The sequence below is a fragment of the Hetaerina americana genome, unplaced genomic scaffold, assembly GCF_022747635.1.
Source record: "Hetaerina americana unplaced genomic scaffold, ioHetAmer1.1.p SCAF_29, whole genome shotgun sequence".
Lineage (NCBI taxonomy): Eukaryota > Metazoa > Arthropoda > Insecta > Odonata > Calopterygidae > Hetaerina > Hetaerina americana.
In genome coordinates, this window is record NW_027286863.1 from 191510 (window position 1) to 215884 (window position 24375).

General features: G+C 36.6%; 1 protein-coding gene across 1 annotated transcript in view; it reads left to right on the forward strand.

The window, feature by feature from the left end:
• The window catches only part of LOC139689925 (collagen alpha-1(IX) chain-like), a 110227-nt gene extending 87188 nt beyond the window's left edge, over positions 1–23039 (forward strand). The window contains exons 14-24 of the mRNA XM_071587057.1: positions 1300–1451; positions 2247–2507; positions 2804–2857; positions 3417–3533; positions 6080–6286; positions 10858–11004; positions 11247–11301; positions 13969–14070; positions 18802–18969; positions 19682–19750; positions 21485–23039. Coding sequence (XP_071443158.1) covers positions 1300–1451; positions 2247–2507; positions 2804–2857; positions 3417–3533; positions 6080–6286; positions 10858–11004; positions 11247–11301; positions 13969–14070; positions 18802–18969; positions 19682–19750; positions 21485–21615 — 1463 coding nt within the window. The 3' untranslated portion in view covers positions 21616–23039. The remainder of the gene's footprint in view (positions 1–1299; positions 1452–2246; positions 2508–2803; positions 2858–3416; positions 3534–6079; positions 6287–10857; positions 11005–11246; positions 11302–13968; positions 14071–18801; positions 18970–19681; positions 19751–21484) is intronic.
• The last annotated feature ends 1336 nt before the right edge of the window (positions 23040–24375 follow it).

A 24375-nucleotide genomic window follows, 5' to 3' on the forward strand; every position in this document is an offset into this window, starting at 1 on the left:
TCCTCCTTGTGAAAGTCTCTTTGCCTAGCGCAATTCTTCTCTTTACGTCCAAACTACTTTGACCGTGTTGGTCCAAAACACTACCGAGATACGTAAACTGTTCTACCTGCTCTAGTTTTTGCCCTCCTATTTTAATGTTTAGCTTAGCCTTTTTCTTTCTAGAAAATCGCAAAACCTTCGTTTTATTATTATTGATTTCCATCCCGTACCTGTCGCACTAAATTTCCAACATTATATATATATATAATGCATACATACATATATATATACATATACATATATATATATATATATATATATATATATATATATATATATATATATATATATATATATATATATATTTTTTTACATATACTACCCCAATGCCCATCTATCGCATAAAGACGACCCGCCAATCTCAAAAACCTTCTGAGATCCACCAACCCTTTGGCGCCCCCCCGTGACAAATTTCCCAATATCTCCCCAACTTGCAACCGCCCCCGATGTAAAACCTGTCCTCTTATTATGCCTACTCCCCTCTCCCTATATCCCCTCATTGCCCCCTCACCTCGTTCCCACGCTACTTGCCTCTCAAAAAACATTATTTATCTGTTATCATGCAAATATTGCACTTCCTTTTACATAGGCGAATGCATTAACCCCTTATCCATTCGAATGAATAATCACCGGTACTCCTGCAATTCTGCCTCACTCTCTTCTCTTCCTATCCCTTCACACCCCAATTCCCACAACCTTTCATTCGACCAGTGTTTTGCTCTCAGCATCCTAGAATCCCTACCTGATTTAGCCACCAACTTAGAGGTGAGAACTCATGAATCCGCCTACATATTAGCTTTCCGTTCTTTCAAAATTCCCACCCTTCACCGCCATCTTTAATTTCCCTCCCAGCATTCCCTGCTCCACTCCTCCCCTCCCCACCCATACCTCTTTCCCCTCTCCACAGCAACAGCATATTTTCAGTCTCACTTGAAGAAGGCCTCTGAGAGGGCTGAAAGCTCAAACAATTTACCATGTGAGTGTCATTTTAAGTACACTCACACGGTAAATCACACACACACACACATATTCATATAGGGCATTTTCTGGGATTAAGTATTCTTCAACTTTCAGCTATATTAGGCATCAGCCCACTACATTTGCCTTCTTTAGTAGACATTTGTCATGGTAAATTTGCAATTTTTCCCCAAATTCCACGAATAGATGCTCACCAAAGATGGCCTAAGAAGTTTTACAATGCATAATGGACCAAAGGAAATAAGGGCAATCAATTAGACTAGTGATTTCTCCAACCATTAGGTGACCGAGGCGAGTCAGGCCGCAATGGAATTGATGGCTTAAGAGGAGCCCCTGGGCGTGATGGAGGAGTGGGTCAGACAGGTCCCAAAGGAGAGGCAGGACTGCCTGGGATGCCTGGACTGATTGGATCCCCTGGGCTTGTTGGACTGCCTGTGAGTATGATGCTATGATGTACCCACGCTCAGAACAACAATTTCTCACAGAGACAACCTAGTATGACCTCGGAAAACTGGATGTGTACATGATCCAGTTGATGGTTGAATGTGTGATATGTTGAAAGAACATTATAGAATCCAACATCTCTGGTTGGAATAACTATGAAAAATGTGCTACAGTAATATTTGAAAGTGGACTTTTAAAATAAAGGCAAACAATATATTTCAATTGTAGTTATTTCTTTTAAATAATACTTTTCAGATTATCAAACTTCATCAAAATATTGCCGATTATTGCAGAGCATCTTCATAATCCCAAGAGAATAATTATATACATTTCAATTGAAAAGAGCTTGTAGTTAAAAATACTTGTATTGTTCCTTTGAATGACTACTTTCAGCATTGTTTCTTTGATACTTATCAAGTGCTAAAGTTAAATAGCAAGGAAAACTGGATATGTTTACAATGAAGATAAGCATCAGCAAACGTACATCCATTATTATTAATATATTTTTAATAGCATTCATAATTTGTTTAACTTGGGTTTCTTGCAGAATCAGCATCAATTATTTAGACATCACTGTGTCTTAAATGCTTGAACTTGATATCTATGGGTGATGTTCTGTGAATTAGTGCATTCAAGTGCAATAATATAACCTTGTGATTGAGACAAAATAATTGTTGCTCGTGTACTTTGTCATACATTTGTGTGACATTTCCGTGCAGCACTTCAGTCTCCCACCCTTAATTTCTGCCCTGGCCAACTCATTTCTCATAATGGTATGCCCACAGGGAGCAGCAGGGCCCCCTGGCATACCAGGGCCGGCTGGGCAGAAGGGTGATGCTGGGGAGCCAGGACAGCCCGGTCTGCCTGGTGCCGTGGCCCAGGCAGGTGAGCCAGGGACTTCAGGACCCCCGGGGCCCATGGGACCGCAGGGAGAAGATGGAGAGAGGGGCGAGAAGGGGGATAGGGGAAGTCCTGGAGTGATGGGGCCACCTGGACCAGTGGGGCTGCCTGGAGCACAGGGACTTCAAGGGGAGGAAGGAGAAGGGGTATGACCGTGGACATGGTTCTCTGGTGCCCTTGAAAGTTGTAGCAATACTTTTGTGAATATTCAATGACATTTTTTCAACCGGCTAACCTTTAGCTATTGTTTATTAATTTACCAATATAATTAATGAATTCCTGAAAACAATATATAATGATTGGGTACCTAAATACATATTTTATTTTTGAAGGAGGACCTCTAAAATGTTAGAATTCATCCACTTTGATTGCTACTTTGATCACCACATACTTTCATTAGCATCAATCTGGATACAAAACAAAGTTGATTATTTTTCTTCAGGGACCTCCTGGGCAACGAGGTGAGGCAGGACCAAGAGGGCACGAAGGGCCACAGGTAAGATGCATGGGTCACATTGCATGCCAAATAGTTGATAATTTTTTATTTGGGGTTTTGCATTAATATTTGTATTATATATATATATATATATATATATATATATATATATATATATATATATATATATATATATATGTGTGTATGTATAATGCAACTTAAGCTCACATATTTTCCTCATGAGCAGTGTTTGATGATTTATAATAGAGGTGGTCCACAATATGTTTTCATTGTGAAGTAGACAGGACACTACCTTGTTTCACCTAATTTATGAAACTAGGCAGTACCCAGTCTCAATCACATATGAAATAAGCCTTGCTCTCTGTTACACAGGGGTGAAAATAAATTTCTATCAAGCTGTATGGTTGATGTAATAAGAATTGAACAATTCCATTTATTTTTTTTGCATTGTCAAAAATTGTGAACCTCATCTGTTATGAGTTGTCAGCTAAGAGAAAATATTATTCATTACTCCAGTGAATATGAGGGGATTAAAGTATGAAAATCTTCTTAGCTCTTGTGTTTGCATGGGCTTAATACTAAAGTTTCTCTTTCACAGGGAAACCCTGGGAAGCCAGGCCCATCAGGGATGCCAGGCAAGACAGGAATGAAGGGGGAGCCAGGGGAGAGGGGGGAAATTGGAACATCAGGCCCAAGAGGTTTACCAGGTCCAATGGTGAGATCAATTAAAATTATTTATCCATCCACTATTTCTGACTTGTTTCATGGTTTACCTTGTTCGTGAAATGTATGATCAACTTCCTATGCTCCATGCATCCATTTGCAGATTATCAATGCTTGAATTTAATTATTATTGTATGCTTATGCATTCATGCTATTCTACTTCGATACATTCGGTTTTTATCCATATTTTCATTTATCAACAACAAATCGCGACAAGCTGTTAATTTTTAAAGCAAATAGGTGTTCCTTGATATTTGCTTTTGCGTTCCTTGATATTCAAGTTCAACTTATGGAATAAGGTTTGCTCTGCAGTGGTGAAAATATAGGGCTGACTGAAATGATAAAAATGCAAAATGAGTATGAGTATTAATTGGTAATGATTTAATCAAGTACTATGTATTAATAGTAATCAAGCACATGGTATAATAGAGTGATCGTATTTTAATTTTCTTTTGTGAGTCTTCATAATAATGGCATCAAATACCTGATTCTCTATGCTTGCTCTAAGACATGAGACAGACCTCTTTGCGTTGAAAACACACTCGTTGGATCACAGCAGACTTATTTCTGAATCTATTGCTCTCCATTAACTTTTAAATCTTGCTCAGCGGAAAAAGTAAAATGGAGGAAAGGAAAATAAATAGAGAGGTACGAGGCATTGTAGGGGGGGAGAAAGAAAGTGTGCAGAATTGAAAACCAGTTTATTGTAGCATGAGATCAGGTTGTTCTTGGGCAAGGCTAAGAAATGTAGGGGTGCTAGGTTTGTGTCCATTCAAAACTTACCTAAATTGTAGACTGCCAAATAGTAATAACTCAATTCCTTTCAGCCATTTTACTATTGAAGTATACCATATCCAGAGGCAAAATTATTGGATAAAGAATTACATCAAATTAGAATATAAGGGGAGAATATAAGGGGTATGGCCACACTCCAGAAGTGATAGGTATATCCAAAAGTGGTGACAAGGTACCTAACTTAATCCAAGTAAATCATTACAATGAATCTTATGAGAATGGGGAAACAGAGTACTGTTATGTCATGGTATGTCCAGTGAGACTCCAGTCGAGCGAAAGAAAGAACGATTAAATGATGCAACAGTTATTTAATTTGTAAGGATGCATGAAGGCTGTATTCATAGTCTAATTTTGGTGACTGGTAATGCTGGAAATTCATATTTGCTCGCTGGATAGTTTTACACTGGAAAATTGTGTGCCGGGCACGAGAAAAACATTGGCAAGAGAGTTGTCAAAGACTTGATGGCACCATACAAAGGTGGAAATATTACAATGGATAATTACTTTACGACGGCAAAATTTTTACTATCCTGGGATTTAACAATTGTTGACACTTGGAAGAAATATAAGCTGCACATTCCACCAGCAATGGTTACATCAAAAACACGAGAATAATTATCTACTGTGTTTGGCTTACATGAAAAAGTGACCGTGTGCCAAAAAAACAAGACAGTAATTCTACTATCATCGATGCATCAGGATGCAAAGATTCGTGATGGTGCAAAGAAAAAACCCAAAATTATTCAATTTTATTATTGGCCAAAAGCTGGGGTGGCCTATGGCGTTTTTCTATAATATTCTTGATATCGCCTGCCTTAGGGCATATATTCTCTTTATTATGAGAATAATAAATTGCCATCGAAAAAACTCAGGAAAGATGATTATTTAATTGGCAACTGGGCAGAGAGCTGTTTACTCTCTTCAAAAATCGTTCAAATAATGCACATATCAAGAGGCATTTCTTTACCAAAGGGGTGATTGGAAGTTTTTTGGGTCAAACCATAAATCCACATGCGCAGCCAACAGTCGAGAAACCTCCGGCACCGTTGGATTCAACTGGATGGAAAAATATTACTGGTACATGCCGTATTCCTCTCCAGGGCGAATTCAGAAAACATAGCAAAACTCAAAAGTCATGTTCGGTATGTGGGTTCCCTGTTTGGGATGAACATTGTATTACATCAGAACATGTGAGGAGCGTGTGAAATAATTAAATGTTTTTTTTATTTTTTTAATATTTGAATGCTAGTTTTTTTTGCATGGAACTGTGTAAGGAAAAGAAAAAATAACCAAAGTGAAATATACAGAGTGATGTTTTTTTTACCTACTATCTTTACTATTTTTTATAATAAAAATTGCTTAAATGAAGGAAATTACAAATGATATTTTTGATTATTTAATCTAGAGTCAAGTTTCATGGACACTTTGACAAACGGTCTCTTCAGTGTGCATAAACCCAGTTTTCATGCACAACGACCTGAGTGGGTGCCCAGGTGCCTGGTCATGACGGAGTGGGTATTATGTTTGACAGTTGAAAACTGTTTTTGAATCATTGATTTAAAAAAAATTTACAAAAAAATTGATGTGAAACTACTTCAATTTTGGGGATCAGGGCGGTCATACAATTTGTTTAAGGAAAAGTCAATTAATTCTATCAGTGAAGCTGAAATGCATACCCGAGTACCCGGTTATGGACCAGACTGTTAAGCCTATGTAAAATCTTACCTGATTGCATCTCCACAGGGTCCTCCGGGAATGTCTGGCACTCCTGGTCCCCCAGGTTTACCTGGATTTGTGGGTAAGCCAGGGCCTGCAGGACCTGCAGGTCCACCAGGGCCACCAGGTGATGCCATCCCTATGTCATCGCAGGCGGGCAACAATATTTACTGGGATGGAGTAGGAGCCCCTGGAGTGGCCGGTCCAAGAGGCCTTTCAGGACCATCAGGACTGGTAAGGCCTGCCTACTACCCAGAACCAGAGTAGAAACAAATGCTCCATTAAAGCATAGTAATAAGCACATGCCTAGGTATGACATTAAAGTAAAATTTGAATCTACATCAAAATGGTGTAATATGCAAAATCCATCAGCATAAATTTAACATCTAATTTTCCAAATTGGATCCTATGTTCTGACGTTGAGAGCATACATAATATACCACAAATGTGAGCAACTGGCTTTTCACGAATTTACCTTTATTTCCTTCCCTTGTGCTGGTTATGGTTTCCCACGAGTATCTGTTATCTGAAAAATCACACAGCTTGGGTGCCCAGAAAGGCTTTTCTGGGAATCGAACCTGGGACCTTTAGTCAGTAGTCCAATGCTCTTCTCCTGAACTACCATATGCCCCAAAGTGTAATCAAGTGCCTTTAAATATAAGAGAGATATTGGTGAACTATGACTTTTCAAATATATATATCAAGGGGAAATGTGAGCTCTCTAAGTATTTTTGACTTAGGGAGCTACCACAATCATTCTCAACCAATCACTCATCATTTTTTAGAGAAAATCCAGAAAGTCTTAGGTATTTCAGAATATAAAATTTCTTAAATTCATGTTTTAGCAGTTTGGCTGAATCTTGTGCTTCTCTTACAATTTGCAATGCTCAATTTATTTAGCAATTTACCAGGTCTCCCAAGAGATAACTCATGATGCTGTGCAACCACTACTACTGGTAACTTTTTGGAGGGAAATAAAGTGCATCAATGTATGTATTTTCATTTTTCGAAGGGTGGAAAGCAGCAGTCATAAAAACATTATCCCTGCCATCCCAATAGAGTCCAAATTTCTGAAATAAAAATTCTAACCTCAATACATACAAAGCGAACGGTAACTACGGCCGTATAAATATAATGGAAAGAGTTCACCCCAGCCGTACTCTTGTAAATGGGCAAAGGATGGGTGGGGGAAATTGGAGAAAATAGAAACAGTAAATCGATAAAAATTATAAAATTAAATAATTAACTGAAAATAAGACTAACAATGAATATAGTAAAAAACTGAAAATAATTGAAATATTTAAATACCGCAAACGGTTAGAACAATGAAATGGAGGACTGCAAATAAATCACGTACTATCTAGCTTGGATATACTATACAGCATTGATCTATGCTAGTCTCAAGCACTCAAACGCACGTAGTAAAATTAGAATAATACAAAAAATTAATTTTTTTGAATACTAAAAAAGTGAAAATTAATCACGCATTCTCTAGCTTGGATGTACTATGCAGCAGTGATCCTTGCTATTCGCATACACTCTCACTCTATCAGGGCTTACGAGAGGTTTCCCTCTGCGTCAGGGGCCCACCAATCACACGTATTGAAATAAAATTAAGAAATATAAAAGCACCTCAATTATTATTCCCAAGATTAACATGATGGACAATAAGGAGATTTTGAGTCTTGGCAACTACTGGGCTCGGCCCAATCGGCCGTGTGTCGTGCCCGACAGCGGGGAAGGCAAGGCTTCCGTGGTCATCATCCCACGAAACCCTTGCAAGGGAAAACCAGCAGCAGCAGGACAGAAGATGCAGGAGAAGAAGACCACATTAGTTAGAATAGGAACGTGGAATGTTAGGACAATGATGAGGACAGGGAAATTGGAGATTGTTAAGCAAGAGATGGAAACGGGAAAAATAGATATTTTAGGTCTATGCGAGGTGAGATGGAAAGATAGCGGGGATTACTGGAGTGATAAGTATAGAGTAATATACAGCGGTGGAGACGAGAGCCAACGAGGGGTTGCCATAGTATTAAATGAAGAGGTAGGAAGAAGCTTAGTCGACATAGAACAGGTAACGGATAGAATACTACTAGTAGAGATAAAAGCAGAACCGACGCACTTGATTATTATACAGGTATACATGCCACCGAGCAACCATAAGGAAGAAGAGGTCGATAGGATATACGATCAGTTAGAGGACATGATCGCGTGTGTTCCTGCAGGGAAACATTTGATAGTGATGGGGGATTGGAATGCGACGGTAGGCGAAGGAACAGATGGTGATGAGGTTGGGGACTACGGTTTAGGCACAAGGAATGACCGCGGGGAGAAAGCAGTTGAGTTCCGCAGGAGACAGGGGTTAGTTAGTCATCACCATCACTTGGTTTAGACACCACAAAAGACGCAGGTATACATGGAAAATGCCAGGTGACTCAGAAAGGTATGAGCTAGATTATATCCTGGTTAGACACAGGTTTAGGAACAGTGTGATAAATTCGCACAGCTTCCCGGAAGCAAATGCGGACTCTGACCACAATTTAGTTGTTATGAAATGTAGTGTCCGTTTCAAAAAGATAAGGCAGGGGCAGGCGAGTTAGAAAATGGAATGTAGAAGCATTAAATGAGTTGAAAAGGAAGGAATACAAACAGGCGGTAGAGAAAATCATGGAGGATGGCAAAGGGCTTAGTACTATCGAAGAAAAATGGGAAATGATCAAGAAAGGGTTGTCTAAAGCCGCAAAAGACACTATTGGAACCGTTAACGCTAAAAGGACTAGGACACCATTGATCATGGATGAGATGATTAAAAGATCGAGAGCGGAGAAAATAGAAGAATGCCAATACAGAGTTAGGCAAAATGAAGTACAAAGAGTTAAACAATAAATTGAGGTAGGCAACAAATAAAGCAAAAGAAGCATGGTGGAAGACGCAGTGCGAGGATATGGAAAGTCTGCAGAGGAAGGGTGAAATCGTTGCGCTGTACATCAAAGTTTAATCGTTATCGGGAAATAAGAAAGGAAGAGCTCTGCTAACAATTAGAGACAAGGCGGGTAAGGTAATAGTTGACGCAGGAAAGATCCAAGAGAGATGAAAGGAGTATATAGAAGAACTGTATAGTAAAGAACTCAGACCAACAAAGTTTGACGTTGAAAAAGAAAATGACGTAGAGGAAGATACCTTAGGTCCAGGCATACTCGACGATGAGATAGAAAGGGCATTAAGGGAGATGAAGGTAAATAAGGCCGTGGGGGTGGATAACATTCCCGTGGAACTTTTAAAATGCTTAGGAAAATGTGGGAGGAAGGGGCTATATGGGCTGATTAGTAGTATCTATGAGGAAGGAATCTGGATGGAAGACTTTGTGAGTTCAGTTTTAGTTCCTATTTGGAAAAAGGTAAAGGCTACATCATGTGAGGACTACAGGACAATAAGTTTGATACCCCACGCAGCTAAATTTATTCTAAGGATCATAAACAAAAGAATAGAGAGTAGGGCAAATGATTACTTAGGGGATGATCAGTTTGGGTTTAGGAAGGGGAGAGGTACGCATGATGCCATTGCAGTAATGAGATCATTAATCGAGAGGAATATAGAACACAACCAGGAGGCATTTGCCTGTTTCGTTGATTTTGAAAAAGTGTTTGATAGAGTGAATTGGGAAAAACTGATGAGTATTCTGCAGAAAACAGGAATAGATTGGAGGGAAAGGAGGCTAATCCGCAACCTGTACATGTCTCAGACTGCTCAGGTGCGGGTGGGGAATGGGGAGTCCGGATGGGCAGTGTTAGGAAGAGGTGTAAGGCAGGGTGCCCATTATCACCGTTGCTGTTCAACCTGTATGCAGAGGAAATGATCAAAGAGGCATGGGAAGAACTCGAGGTAGGAATGAAAGTGGGGGGGGAATTCGTAAAATCAGTTAGGTTTGCTGATGACCAAGCTTTAGTTTGTCAGTCAGCCAAGGGGTTGCAAGCAGTGCTGAGTGAATTGGAAATTCAGTGCGACAGGTATGGGATGAGAATCAATATTAATAAAACAAAGGTTTTGCGATTTTCTAGAAAAGGCTAAGCTAAACATTAAAATAGGAGGGCAAAAACTAGAGTAGGTAGAACAGTTTACGTATGTCGGAAGTGTTTTCGACCAACACGGTCAAAGTAATAGGGACGTAAGGAGAAGAATTGCGCTAGGCAAAGAGGCTTTCACATGGAGGAGGGAGTTGATGACAGGGACTTTGAGTAAGGATGTTAAGAAAAGACTCGTAAAAACTTTGATATGGAGCGTAGCCATGTACGGCACGGAAACGTGGTAATTGAAGCAGGAGGCTTCAATTACCACATTACCAAGACATAGATTGGAGGCTTTTGAAATGTGGGTGTGGAGAAGAATGGAGAAGGTGAAATGGACAGAGGAGAAAACAAACGAGGAAGTACTTGGAATGGTGGGCGAAGAGAGGGGTTTGTTGGGATAAATCCTATGGAGGTGGGAAAAGTGGATGAAGGGGGTGTTTACCAGCAGTGGGATGTTGAAGACTGCGATAGAGGGGAGGATGTTCAGCAAACGAGGAAAGGGAAGGAACAGGATAGGGATGTTGGACGGGATGAAGGGAGGAAGAAAGTACTCAGAGATGAAGAGGGACCTGATGTAGAGTAGGATGTTGTGTTTTGCGAGGGGTCACAAATTATTTAATTAGTAATTATGTCCATCCAAAAACCTACCTTAACCAGTAGATTACCTAAATAAAATAAAAACATATGTTTAGATCTGAAATTGACATTAGTGAACTCTCTCTATGTGGAATGAAGCCAGGTGAGAGGGGTGCAGCAGGTGAGAGGGGCCCTGAGGGCCAGCCAGGTCCCGCGGGGATGCCAGGAAAGGATGGACCACCAGGGCTCCCAGGGGCCCCTGGTCAGAGAGGTCAGCCAGGAATGCATGGGATGCCAGGACCACCTGTGAGTAACCCCATGCAATTAAGAGCATGTACTCAAAATCTTTCAACATCTCTCACTTTTTCTTTATTGTTTCCTAAACAATCAAATTGCAAGTGTTACGAAGAAAATCCAAATTTATCGATCAAAACATACCATAATATTTATATGAAGCAATCAATACATAAACTTTTAGTTTGTAATATAGATAAAGTCATTAAGAACTTTAATAAAACTGTATAAGTTGTATAAATTATTCTTTTTAGGGGAGGTCATTTACTGAGGCAGAGCTTCGTGACATCTGTGCAGCAGTTTTAAGAGGTACATGACATTTAATTTATTTGACAATTGTTAAGTGAGTAAAGTTTTAGATATATGTGACATGAATGTATGTGAATATATGTGAATGAAACAAAGGATTCAGTATTAGAATTTTAGCTGCATTTATTTCATTTTATCAGAGAATTTTGACAACAGTAAATGATAAATATAAGCCCACAATTTTGATCAAAACATTCAAAGTTACCAAAAGATTTTTGCACTCTTTATAAATTTAAAAGGTCTTGTAAACTCCTTCCATTGATAATAAGCCACAAGAAAACCCTTTTTGTGCCACATTTTGCTAAATTCCAAGTTTAAAAAAAGATTGTTTGGGGTGGTTAAAAGAGCATATTTTTAATGAGCCTTCTTTATGCTCATAAATATCTTTAAGTGTTCATAAAAGTTCACGAAGTGATATGAATGCAATGATATTTATTTTCTTGATTGTGGGCTTCTTCTCATGTATAATCAAAAAAATAATATTGTCTAATATTCTGGAGCAAATTCCTCCCATACTCTAATAACTTGCCAAATCCTAATCATGCGAGGGAGAACATTGGACAAATGAATGTTTCTCACGGAAATATAGTATAATTAGCAATAGACCAAAAGATTAGAGATAGCAAGTCTATATTTGGATACAAATAGGACAACATTTAATGGTTACTTCATAATCTGAGCCAATTTCTTATCTGTAAATCCTACTCACTTGATAGAAATTCATTCAATTTAAATTGCTTGACCTTTGGTGAGAGAAAGAATCTTAGAAAGATCTTTGAGAAAGTATACTTCAATGAAAACATTAGCCATGGGATTATTTTAATTGCTACTTTAGTAATTTATGTCCACAAGATGTCAATACATCTTGTGGACATAAAAAAAACATTATTCTGTCTATTAAACTGTCTATTCATTATATTATTTTTGAGGCATAAAGTAAAATCTTTTGAAAGCAGACTAATTAATATTTTTCGGTCTTATTTATTTTAGTACTTTTTTCCAGATGATTAGGATATATTATACGTATAATATTTTAGTAGGTGCATAGAATGTTTCTACTGGGAAAAATATACACCCACTTCCTGTCTAAAAGAAGTATTTCGTTTGACAAGTATTGATTTATTTAAATCAAACTTAGCTTTCACTTAATTTCCTTGAGACAAACCAAAAACCTCTGCTATCTTATAATTATGGCATAAAATGCAGTATCGGGAAATATATGTTAATGTGTGCAATGATTTTAAAAACAATAAATCAATTACATTGGCTCCAAAGCTCCAAATACAAAGGTGTTAAAAATCACCTTTCTGAGAAGCACTCGCTAGAATTAAAACTTCTATCAGTTGTTTTCAATTTTTTCCATCAGTACATCTTTTTATATATTCTTAAATGTGTCACTGAAAATGTTATTTTAACCTTGGCTGAGTGCGATTTGTGAAAAAAGACTTTGACCTCGGTTATGCTAAAAAAAGTATTTTTTTTTATTTAAAATATACCCTCTTTATTTTTCATGGCATAGTAAGCTACATAAATTCTACACATTCCTTAAAAATGGATGGATTCTATCAATAAATGATCATTATATTATTTCATACTAATTTTTCAAAGCAGTCACATCTATCATTCAAAGATAGTTTACCGAAAATACATGTTCAAGACAAATAATTTAACTTTGAAGAAAATTTTGTTTTCCTCAGCTTATCTTTTGAACATGTCAACAATTGGGTACTGCTTCAAAGACCCAAAGAAAAAACCAATAAATCCTTTCCTATTCAGCATGAATACAAGTAACACATTAAAAATGAAATCATCGTTGACCTACTCCTGATGGAATAAGGTCACTCTGTGGATGACTCTGAAAGAATGGAGTTTTTTTGTAAAACTATTGCCAATTTTGTGCATAAAATGAAGGTTCAGTAAATGGGTACAAAAAGTGTGGTAGTCAAAGTCACTCTTTGGTCACTGACCTTCTCAACGGTGTACATCTGCCCAAAAAGCCTCGGTAATCAACCCAAAGGTTGATTTGATGGGTGAGAGTAAATTTCACCTCACACCAAGTCCAATTGCATATGTGAAGTTCACACGTGTGTGTCTAAAGTCATCAGCGAGGATTAAACCTTTTTGTCTTAAGGATTCAGTGCTCTATCCACTGGACTGCCATATTCCCTCCATGTTCATTTATGCACGCCTAAATAAACTGTCAGGTTCCTGCTGCATACAATAATATATCAGTATGATGAATATATCAATGCTGTGTAATTAGTTATTGCTGCTTTCAGATTTTTTAAATGTTTTAATCCACAATAAGCCTTGTGTGAATTCATGAACAACTTGCCGTTAGTCAGGCTAATGTAAGTTACGGAGAGGTTACATTCCAAGAAAATTTCCAGTTGATGATGATTACGCTACAAGGTTTTGACTTAGTTTTTTATTATTTTCCTGCATAATATTATGTATCCTGTGTCTTTGGTGATTTTTTTCTCCACAAGTGCATCTCATTCATGTGCAATTCACTCTCTTTCTCTTTCATGGATGATATTTCTCTCATGATTTTATACTCTCGCCTCTCACGTTTTCCCTTCTTGACTGCCAAACAAACTTTTTTCCAATGAATTTTCAACCCGTCACGTGCGCTCCATCGTCCAATCAAATCGAACGCCTGAGCAGACCAACTGAGCGAGCTGACAGCCACGCTGGTGGGACCACCAGGACCCCCTGGCAGGGGGAAAATAGGCAGACCAGGGCCCCCAGGCCAACAGGGACCTCCAGGTTTGATGCCCTGCCTCAGTATATTTCACTTGCTCCCAATTTTACAGCGGAAAATGCAATTTCATTGAGACAAACAGCGCCAAAACTTGAACATCAACATTAAGGAGCTCCTGGTAACAGACAAATACCCACTACCACTTAACATTAAAGCCTTTGGAAACGTAACCTTTTATCATTCCTTGGCAGGCATCACATTCTCACTGTCTGACTTCTCTTAAAAATCGTACTCTTCTGCATTCAGTCCAATCTCTCATCCACACAGTTACCTACAGACATCATTACATCATAAGGTTTAGAGGTAATGTATACTGTATAACTATGCGTTAGTCGTTATTAAGTTACTCCATTAGTAGGCATCAAAATTCAACTTGCATCCCTATTGCCATCTTAGACAAGTTGCTGATTGATATTTTGTCATACCATTGCCTCCCTCCCGTTAACCCTGCCTCCACCATTGGTCACAAATGCCTTAAAACCCACTATTAACTTCCTGCCAATGCCCTTTCCTTTTGTCCAACCTGCCATCACTCCGCTATGATCACAGAAAGAAAGGACGTCCTCATCTATGGCCTTCGTGGGCCACCAGGCCCGCCAGGCATCACCAGACATGGTCGGATGGGTCATGCCGGGGTCACAGGCATCCCAGGTAGCACTCTCTTCTCACCTCCTGACTGCAATGATACTCTTTATCATACCCTCGTTTGGTAACCACATTCCGAATTTGCATTCCAGTAGCATTACACATAACATTCCCTGCCAAATAATACTTATAAATAGAATCACAGGCATATGAACCCAAAGAGTCGAATCAAGATAGCATTTGTGTCAGAATCGAATGGTATTTTCTGCTGGGATTGATAACAAATTTTAAATAATTGAAAAGGGATTACTTTGAAATTTCAGTAGTTTTAAAAACACTTTTTATTATCACACATTATTTCCATATATTTTAAAAAAGGATTCAATATTTTTCATTCCTGGTTTTAAATTGAACATGATTGAATAAATTAAAAATCAATTTAAAAACACATGAATAATTCCTCATTATCCAAATGATATAAACCAAATAGTGACAAAAAATTTTGCATATTCATTCATTGTGCTGCACAAGTTGCATTTCTTATCCATATTCTGTTTTTTATTCCTTTTTTGACAAGGGAGACAGCTTTGGGGGGTCATATTACATGCCTGGTGATTCATTGGAGCAAATTCTTCTGAAAAGCAAAAGCTCCTCGCATTCCTTTTTCTAACAGAAGAGGTATTAACTCAAATTTTGCAAATATTGGTGCGGTTACACACTATGAATGAGCAAAACTTGAGTTTTGCCCTAGAATGTTTTCTCCTAATGAGTATTTTACTATTTTTGTTGGCCCCTTTTTTTGTTACAAATGACCTCTTTCATTACATTAAGTTTTTCAATGATTTGGTGAACAAAAATTTAATGTTACTAAAATTTGCACTGACAGTTGCCTTGCAGTATTTTCATTATGATAGGTAAAACATGTATGTAAATTAGGTTTTATTTTAAAAATTCATACTTCAAAAATGCCATCAACCTTATTTTTTAAAGTTTGGTGTGCTTTTAAGACATTGGATTAAATATTCCCATTGTCATACTGATATCATATCTAATTTCATGACATTGGGATATCACCTAACATGGCTGTAGTTGCTTTTCCCTGCAATATACCCACTACCATTTATCATACAATAATTTTCATCAAATTGAAGTCATTGGCTTGCATGGATAACAAAGGGATTAAATTCAGTGAGGTACTAAATTACTATCAAAGTTTTGTGACTGATTTTCAATTGAATTTACAGACATGGTATTTTTGTTTCGTGGCCTACATTTTACCGCATGCATTATTCCATATTTTAATGTAATGGTTGAAATAATTTCTTAAGAATATTCGAGAAAAATCTGTTTCTCTTTCGATTAAAATAATGATACATTATATTGAAACACATGACAGAAATACCTGCTTCACAAAAAAATAAAGCTGTTTAACCCATGGAGTATAGTAGGTAGAGGTGGTGGACTAAGATACCTACTAATACCAAAGTGAGGTGAGTGTTTATTCATGATAAATACCGAGTGCCATAACTTCAGCTCATAAATCTTCCAGTTTTCACCAGTTACTTAGATACCTACCTACTAATATCAAGGTGATGTATGTTCATGATGAACGAAATATTACCTTAGCATCAAAACATAACATTTTGACTTTTGACCACAATAACAACAAATCAATCATATAATCCTATTAAATAATTGTTTTACCTTTTGATATAATATTAACTATGTTTGCTCCCTTATTTGTATTTAAACGCAATAATTTTGACTAAACTTGTTTTCAATTTGTTGTAAAATCATTTTATCATGAGAACTTTGAATAATGATATTAGGGAAAATAGTAATAATACATAGACAATAAGTAATGTTTACATAAGTGCCACCAGTCAATATTAGAAAATTTATTAATAATATAAGAATTCAAGTATATCTGATGGATTATGACTATTTGTTCAGCTTATAACTTCATGCTGTTTAATGAATATGCCTCATTAAATTGAGCCTGAAAATTTTTTATGTAATTCATATCAAGACACGTGGCTTTATCATGGTTTATTTGAGTAAAGTAATATATACTTTCAAAGTAATTTTGTGATCAAATAGCCATCACTATTTGGTGGATTTTAAAATCAATGAGTCAATATTCATTGCTATTATTTGTCTTAATGTAGTGTTTACTCAATTTTTTCCAAAAGCATATAGAAATGGTTGTAGTTCATCCTAACTTTATTTTTAGAAATGCATTAGTTACTGATCCAGCCAGGACAGTGTGAAACACAAACCTTTGTCATGGTATTACACAGACTTAAACAAACAAGATACCCTAAGTCATGTATGGAATGGTGATGTAAAAGTTGGGTATAAAATATGGATGAACAGATCTTTTAGAATGATAGTAATCAACTTGAAAATTGATTTGATAGATGATATTAGATCTTAACTTAAACTCCAGGGTCTTCTTTTCATTGAAGGTCCAGTAGGACCGTCAACCTTTGGGCATTAGAAATTCACACATTCACACATCAGAAGAGTACATTTTTTATCCAGTCGATTTCTTGGAAGATCTATGTCTGAAAAATCATACAGCTTGAGTGAAGAATCAAACTGTTGCCCAAAGGCAACAGTTGGATTTGAGCGATGTTCAATATCTGAGGGCCCTACCCATTAGCCCAACGCACCATTATATTAGCAAACACCTGAAATTGAGTAAGCAGCATGCCCTGCATGTCTCTTTGTTTAAGTAATTTAGTGGCAACCCCCACTTCAATTTCTGGCAAGTCCATAGTGCCACGTGTATTTATCATTGCCACATCTATTTAGCATTGCTTTCAGTTAGCTGAACAGAGAGTTGCTGTGTGTGATTGTTAGGAAACACATGTCACAGTGTTGAACCATTTTTACAATTTTTAAGACAAATTGATCATAATTAATAGTTGAAAGGAAATTACTCATGAGAGATACAGTAATGCAAAATACACAATTCAACCCACCCTACTGCCTCACATCCAATTAATGCAATGTATATGGCAAAATTGAAAATATACTTGACTCTGCATGATTCATTTACCTAACCCTTGCTCTAGATTAGTGCTTAAAGAAATGAAAACCAAGCATGTGGATAAATAATTATATGAACACAGATTTTAAAATTGCTAAATACGTTGTATTCATTTTAATGAACCAGTTGATAAGTTCATAATAAATATTGAGGTAAATATAGTTGTACACTGAAGTTTATTTTAATTTTAAATGACTGTATACAGGTCACATTGATTACAGTAAAATTTTGCAGAAGTATTAGTATATGGTGTAGTTGGGTCTTTCATTCGTCAGCATTTCCAGGCTGTTAAAGCATTGTGCCTTAACAAATTGACTCATTTATTCCACGTGTAACAAATTCCACTTGCAATTCAAACACATGAAAATATAAGTGCATACTCATAGTGGCAATCGTACTTTAATTAAATAACTATTCAATTGTTGATAAGTCAGAGAGGATCAGCTTTATTCTCTCTTAATAAATTATTTCAATGTCATTGGGGGATAGTGGGAAAAGAAGTTGCCTGGAGAAATTGTACCCACTCTATGATCATGGTTTAGAGCCATGGTAACGTAATGATATTATGTTTTGTTCACTTCTAACTGGTCCACTCATGCAATTTTTTAATTATTAAAAGCATTTTCTAGAGTTCATTATGTCACATTAATCTACATAAATGATAAACATGTGCTATGTAATTTTGAAAAATGCTTAAACCCACATCTTATTCTACCACAACAAAAATATATTAAGTTAAGTTGATAATATTTTTTTATGTAGCAGAAAATAGGTACCAATATAAATTGTAATACAAGTAAATTGAAATATGAGGTTAGCACTGGTTTGTATATATTTTTAATGGTTGATATCAATTCAACCATAAATTACCAAAGTAAGTAGTTTGGCATTGCCTGTGCAATACCCAAATGAATTATTACAAAACCACTAGCATTTCCCTTTTATATCCTGGGTATGATTTCCATTGTTCTGGCTGGTGAGGAATGTATATAGTATAGTATAGTATATACATACTAATTAATATTTAATATATATATATATATATTTTGCCACTGATCCCAGTGAAATGAAGTAACATTTTGATTGGGTGTGTCAGGTGACACTGGACCCCCAGGCCTTCCCGGTGAGAGAGGCTTCATGGGGCTCCCTGGCGTAGCAGGCCCGGTAGGCCCTCACGGTTCTCGAGGAGAAAGAGGAGATAAGGGTGATAGGGGTCCTGAAGGTGTTGGCATCGAAGGTCCAGTAGGACCCAGAGGGTTACCAGGTGATGTATCTAGTCAGTGGATTGTAAACACATCTTTTACTGGTTTTAAACTCAAGGCAAAGTATTATCAGGCCAAAGTTGTCTAAAAATGATCATCAAGTGTAGATTGAGAACATTTTTGTGAGAAATTCATTCAGTATGTCATTGTTATAAACTTATGAATATGGAGTGAATTACTTATTAAAACAGATTTGACATCTCTAAGTTTAGACCACCGATACTTCTGAAAATAAATTCATATCTTTAGTGTAATAAATGTTAGTGATTTTTATTAGTGTCCTTTCCATTTATTCATTGTTATAGTATCATATTATTGATGTTCAAGCTTCTCAATCAATCCAAATTTTACAAGTATTGACTGAGCAAAACAGAGCCATTGTAAGGTGACTGGACACCTTTGGCTATCTATCTTTTGAGGCTTTCCCCATTTATGCAAAAAAGCCCACAATATTCTGCATGGATAATTGTCCATTTCATATAGTTGCATGCATACTGTTTATAGCCAAGTATGAGACCAACCAAAGGTTGAGTGGGCCTTTGTGAAATGAAGAGGCTCCTTTAAGATGTCCCTGGTGTAAAGATGTCAAATCCTTGAATTAATAATAGTCTGAATAAAAACAAAATGTGTGATTGAATATAGCAGTTTTGTCTGCTACGTATGTTAGGTGTAAATTTAATAAAAGTATACAACATAATATTTGGATTTGAATAGGACCAACTGGACCCCCTGGAGTAGGAATGCCAGGAAGACCAGGGGACAGAGGAGAACCAGGTCGACCAGGTATGACAATTGTAAAAAAATACATTAATGCATGAAAAAAGTTGAGGCATGTGCGTTTAGGTCATTAGTTTTCAAGTAAACGCAATGAAAATGCATTTATACATGATATTACAAAAAAATAAGATGAATATGTTCTCTGGAAATTTGAAGAAATTTTCCTAGAATAAAATCAAAGCAAATGCTTGATGGCAAGAGGAATCAGAATATGGAATAACAATATTTTTGCTGTCCAATAACCATACATATCATGTATGTCATTGAAATCACAAAGAAAATTACAAAATACAAATTTCAATGCTATGAAACGAACATAAACATTAAAGAATGTAATCAAAATACAAATCACTGTAACTTCTTGTCATTTAATGAATATTAACTTTTCATTAGAAGGAGATTCTTGCATTTCCATTTGAAACTAAGTAATCTATCACTTGTTTTAAATGAGTGTGTTAATGAGTTATATATCCTGACTCCCATTGTACGAGAGCTATAATATGAAATTGCTGATTTATGGTAACTCGTGTGAATGTGGTGATGATTTCTTTTTGAACATGAGTGAATGTCAATATTAGGGTGAAAAAGATAGGTATTAGTTTTTTGTGGAGACAGACATAGCAAGTATATGCACAGATGAAACGGTATGAACAATTTCATTTTTTTAAAAAAGGGCCTACAGGGCATCCTATTAGAAGCGCCATTTGATAAATTTTTTGGATCAAGAAAACTTTGTGCCACATGCATACATATGATCCCAAGAACTCTATTCCATATGATGCCCCGGAGAAAAAAATAGAATAAAATATGAGTTTAAATACCTCCATAAACACTTATGTTATGTAGGAAAATAATAGTGTACATCATAGTATGCAGTTTGGAACACAAATATTGGATACATCACAACAGTAGAAAATATTTTCCATCCCTGTTCTTCTTCACATCGGTGACTTGTTTCTTGTAGTATGTGTTTGCATTTTCATTCAAGAGTGGTATGTACTTCAATGCATACATGTTTAACTTAATACTTTTTCTTCGTCAAATGAAGGTTAACAGAAGGAGGTTAATGAAGGTTACTTTGCATTCCTTGCAACGTCTCACTCATTCAGGCTGACAGCTAGCAATTTTTTCTTTACCAATCAAATGAATTTCCTCAAAAAAAAGATTTAGAATTTTCTTCTGGGTGCCTGACTGGTACTGGAATAAACTTAGTATGCTTCGATATTCTCCACAGTCCCTCAAGACAAGAGTTACTATTGGTCATCACAAATATGATCAGATTTAAATAAAAATTTACGCGGGAGAATTAGAGTGGTGCAAAAATGAGTATCATGAATGAAATGGGAGGGAAGGTGTGGAGTGCAAAAGTTTTATAGTGTGAGTTTTTGTTGGTAAAATTAGGCCAAGTAAGCAGGTCTAGGATGTGTGGTGTGTATTTTGAAATTTTTGGGTAAAAAGCAAGTTTATTGACGGAACACACCATTCATATGGTAAAAGGGGACATTGGAAATGATTGTGAAATTAGAATAACATATATGTTGTCAATATGTGCGTGTATTATGAGTGATGCTTCATGGTCATGCCCAAATTGTTTTGAAGAAGGCAATTCTGAATAACTGAAAAAATAAAACTAAAACTTTCCCTTTCATTCATATACATTTTGGCACTTTGCATAATTTTTAAACTTGTGTAAATAAGTACATGAGACATATTTGTCTTAATTTTCAATGGTTTTTATAGGATTGCCAGGGACCCGCGGTCCCCCAGGACCTCATGGGCAGCCAGGATTCTGCGAATTCTGCAATTATCCCGGAGCAAGCTTAGTCCAGTCTGGTTCATCTAGATCAGGAGGGAACAGCAAAGGCCCATGAAGTGGCATTAAGTCATAAACAGTCTCAGAAGCCCATGCTATCTATGCGCCTCAATTCCTTCAAAGCAGTGACTCCAGAACATGACAGTGTAGGGCCTACATGCTTGGTGGTGACAACTTGAGTGGCGCTTAATAAAAGACTTAACTCAAATATTGCTTGTTTGGGTGGAAGAGTGGACAACACGTTTTGGTGTTGCGGCATAGAATCTAAGACAGCCATTTGTGATGTCTCTTTCTTAGCCTAATGACGGGGAACCAAAGTTTTATAGAACTGCACAACATGGTTTTTGAAAAACAGTAATTCTTGATTGATTGATTTTCAGCTGATTCAAGGGTGTCAAATGCATTGATAAAAACATTAATGTTGGACTGATGGGTTTAGAAGTTTAAATAAAAAGGATAGGGACAAACTGTAATCATAGTCAAGTGACATGACATCTTCTAATAAAAGAAAAATTTAGATTTACTCCACCTAAAAAAAAATATTGTTTAAAATTTTGTCTAAATACTCTTTAGCAGTTGGATACTTTTTTCTCCTTACAATCAGCATATTTCCTTAAGTTTTAAAATTTGTGGTTGAATGATGTACAACTTGAAATGCAATATATATCTGTAGATTTAGAGTAAATGTAACTCAGTGGTACTTCTATAGGAAAAGTAACCATACACTCTTTGTAAAGCACAAAAGGAAATCGAAAAGGCAATGATGGATCTTCAGCACCTCATATTTTTAGAGTATCCTGCATCAATGCTTAGTGCCCAATTTTGTGAATGAAAATAAATTTTGGATTGCAGTGAAAATGAAAATTAGATTCAAAGTATATTGATACACTAAACTACACGATTTTAGAACAAAATTACCAAAATATGTAAAAGTTATCCATCATTCTCTCTCAAGAACTGAAATTCTGATTATTTTGTTAGCTACCCACTTCCTCATGTTTAGTTAATAGGAATTTCCCAACAGAGTGTAGGTGCAGTGGTGGAAACCATTGCATTGTGCGCTATGCCCACTGCCTTCTTTGGATGGCCAGTTAACTTGCTTTCCATGGAATAGTTTCTAAGTTATGTAATACACCCAGAGTTGTTATGTTACTTTGGATGCTAAATGCATGAATAATGTCGACAAGAGTTGCTTCTTTGATTGAGATTTTATTTGACTAAGTTCATTTGCGTGCCTTGCGCTAAAATGAAATGCTGCTAACAGTCATTCATTTGGCATCGGTTTAGGTGAGCCATGCTTGTTGTTTATGTTAAAGTTATTCATTTAAAAATTAATGCTATGAAACAAGTTTTTATGTAAAAAAATGGCACATTTCAGTAAATTGGTCATATTGTATTTATTGTAACAAAATGTGTAACTTTTTGTTCCATATTAACCAATGGAATTGATTTTGGCAAATTAAATATATTTTTAATACTACACATTGTGTGCAGGGAATATTTGTTATTTTGAAAATCAATTGTTTTTATGCAATTATTTGACCAGCATTGGTACATCTACAACACATTGAACCATTTTATCATCATAGTCTATTCAAAAAGTTTAATGAGCCCAGGTAAGTAAGAATCAATTAAAATCCTGATATTATTGCCATTATTTCAATACGGCAGTCATCATTCTTCTGACCTTCCCATTAAAGTTAACAACATCTTTCAAATTTTACACAATGGCATAATCATATCTTGATCACTGGCTCAGGCACTTTGTGCAAACTACCTTCATATCTACAGAGCAAGTTTAGGCAAATGATTTCAATGCTTAGAATCAATGTTTCAATGTTTAAAAACACTCCCTGGAAAGAGCAGAGTAATGTGGATTGCCCATGGAACCCATGGCATTCCTCAGAGTTATCCCACTTCAAATTTCTACCACATGCCACCACCACTCAATGGGAAAAAACCATTGATGGAGAAGATGCAGATAGGAAATTTAAAAAGGAAGATAGAGAGAGAGGATAGGAGGTCGAAGGAGCGGGGAAGAATGAGTGGGAGAGACAGGGAGGGTGAGACGAGGTAACCTCGAGGTTACCTCGAGGTAACATCTGAGGTAAAATTCGAGGTAAATATCGAGGTAACATTCGAGGTAACATTCGTGGTAACATTCAAGGTTACATTGGAGATAACATTGGAGGTCACATTCGAGGCAGTATAAAATATAATATTCGAGGTAACTTTCGAGGTAACATTCGAGGTAATATGCGAGGTAACTTACGAGGCCACATTTGCGGTAACATTTGCGGTAACTTTCCAGGTAACATTTGAGGTAACTTTCGAGGTAACATTCGAGGTTACAATCGAGGTAACATTCGAGGTAACATTCGAGGTAACTATCGAGGTAACATTAGATGTTTCAGTTGAGGTAACATTCGAGATCACATTCGAGGTAACATTCGACGTAACATTTGCGGTAACATCTGAGGTCACATCTGAGATAACATTTGAGGTAACATTTGAGGTAACATTTTAGGTAACTTTCGAGGTAACTTTCGAGATAACATTCGAGATAACATTCGAGGTAACATTCGAGATAACATTCGAGGTAACATTCGAGGTAACATTTGAGATAACATTTGAGGTAACATTCGAGGTAACATTCGTTGTAACATTCGAGGTTACATTGGAGGTAACATTGGAGGTCACATTCGAGGTAACATTCAAGGCAGCATAAAATATAACATTCGAGGTAAAATTCGAGGTAACTTTCAAGGTAATATTTGAGGTAATATTCAAGGTAACTTTCGAGGAAACATTCGATGTA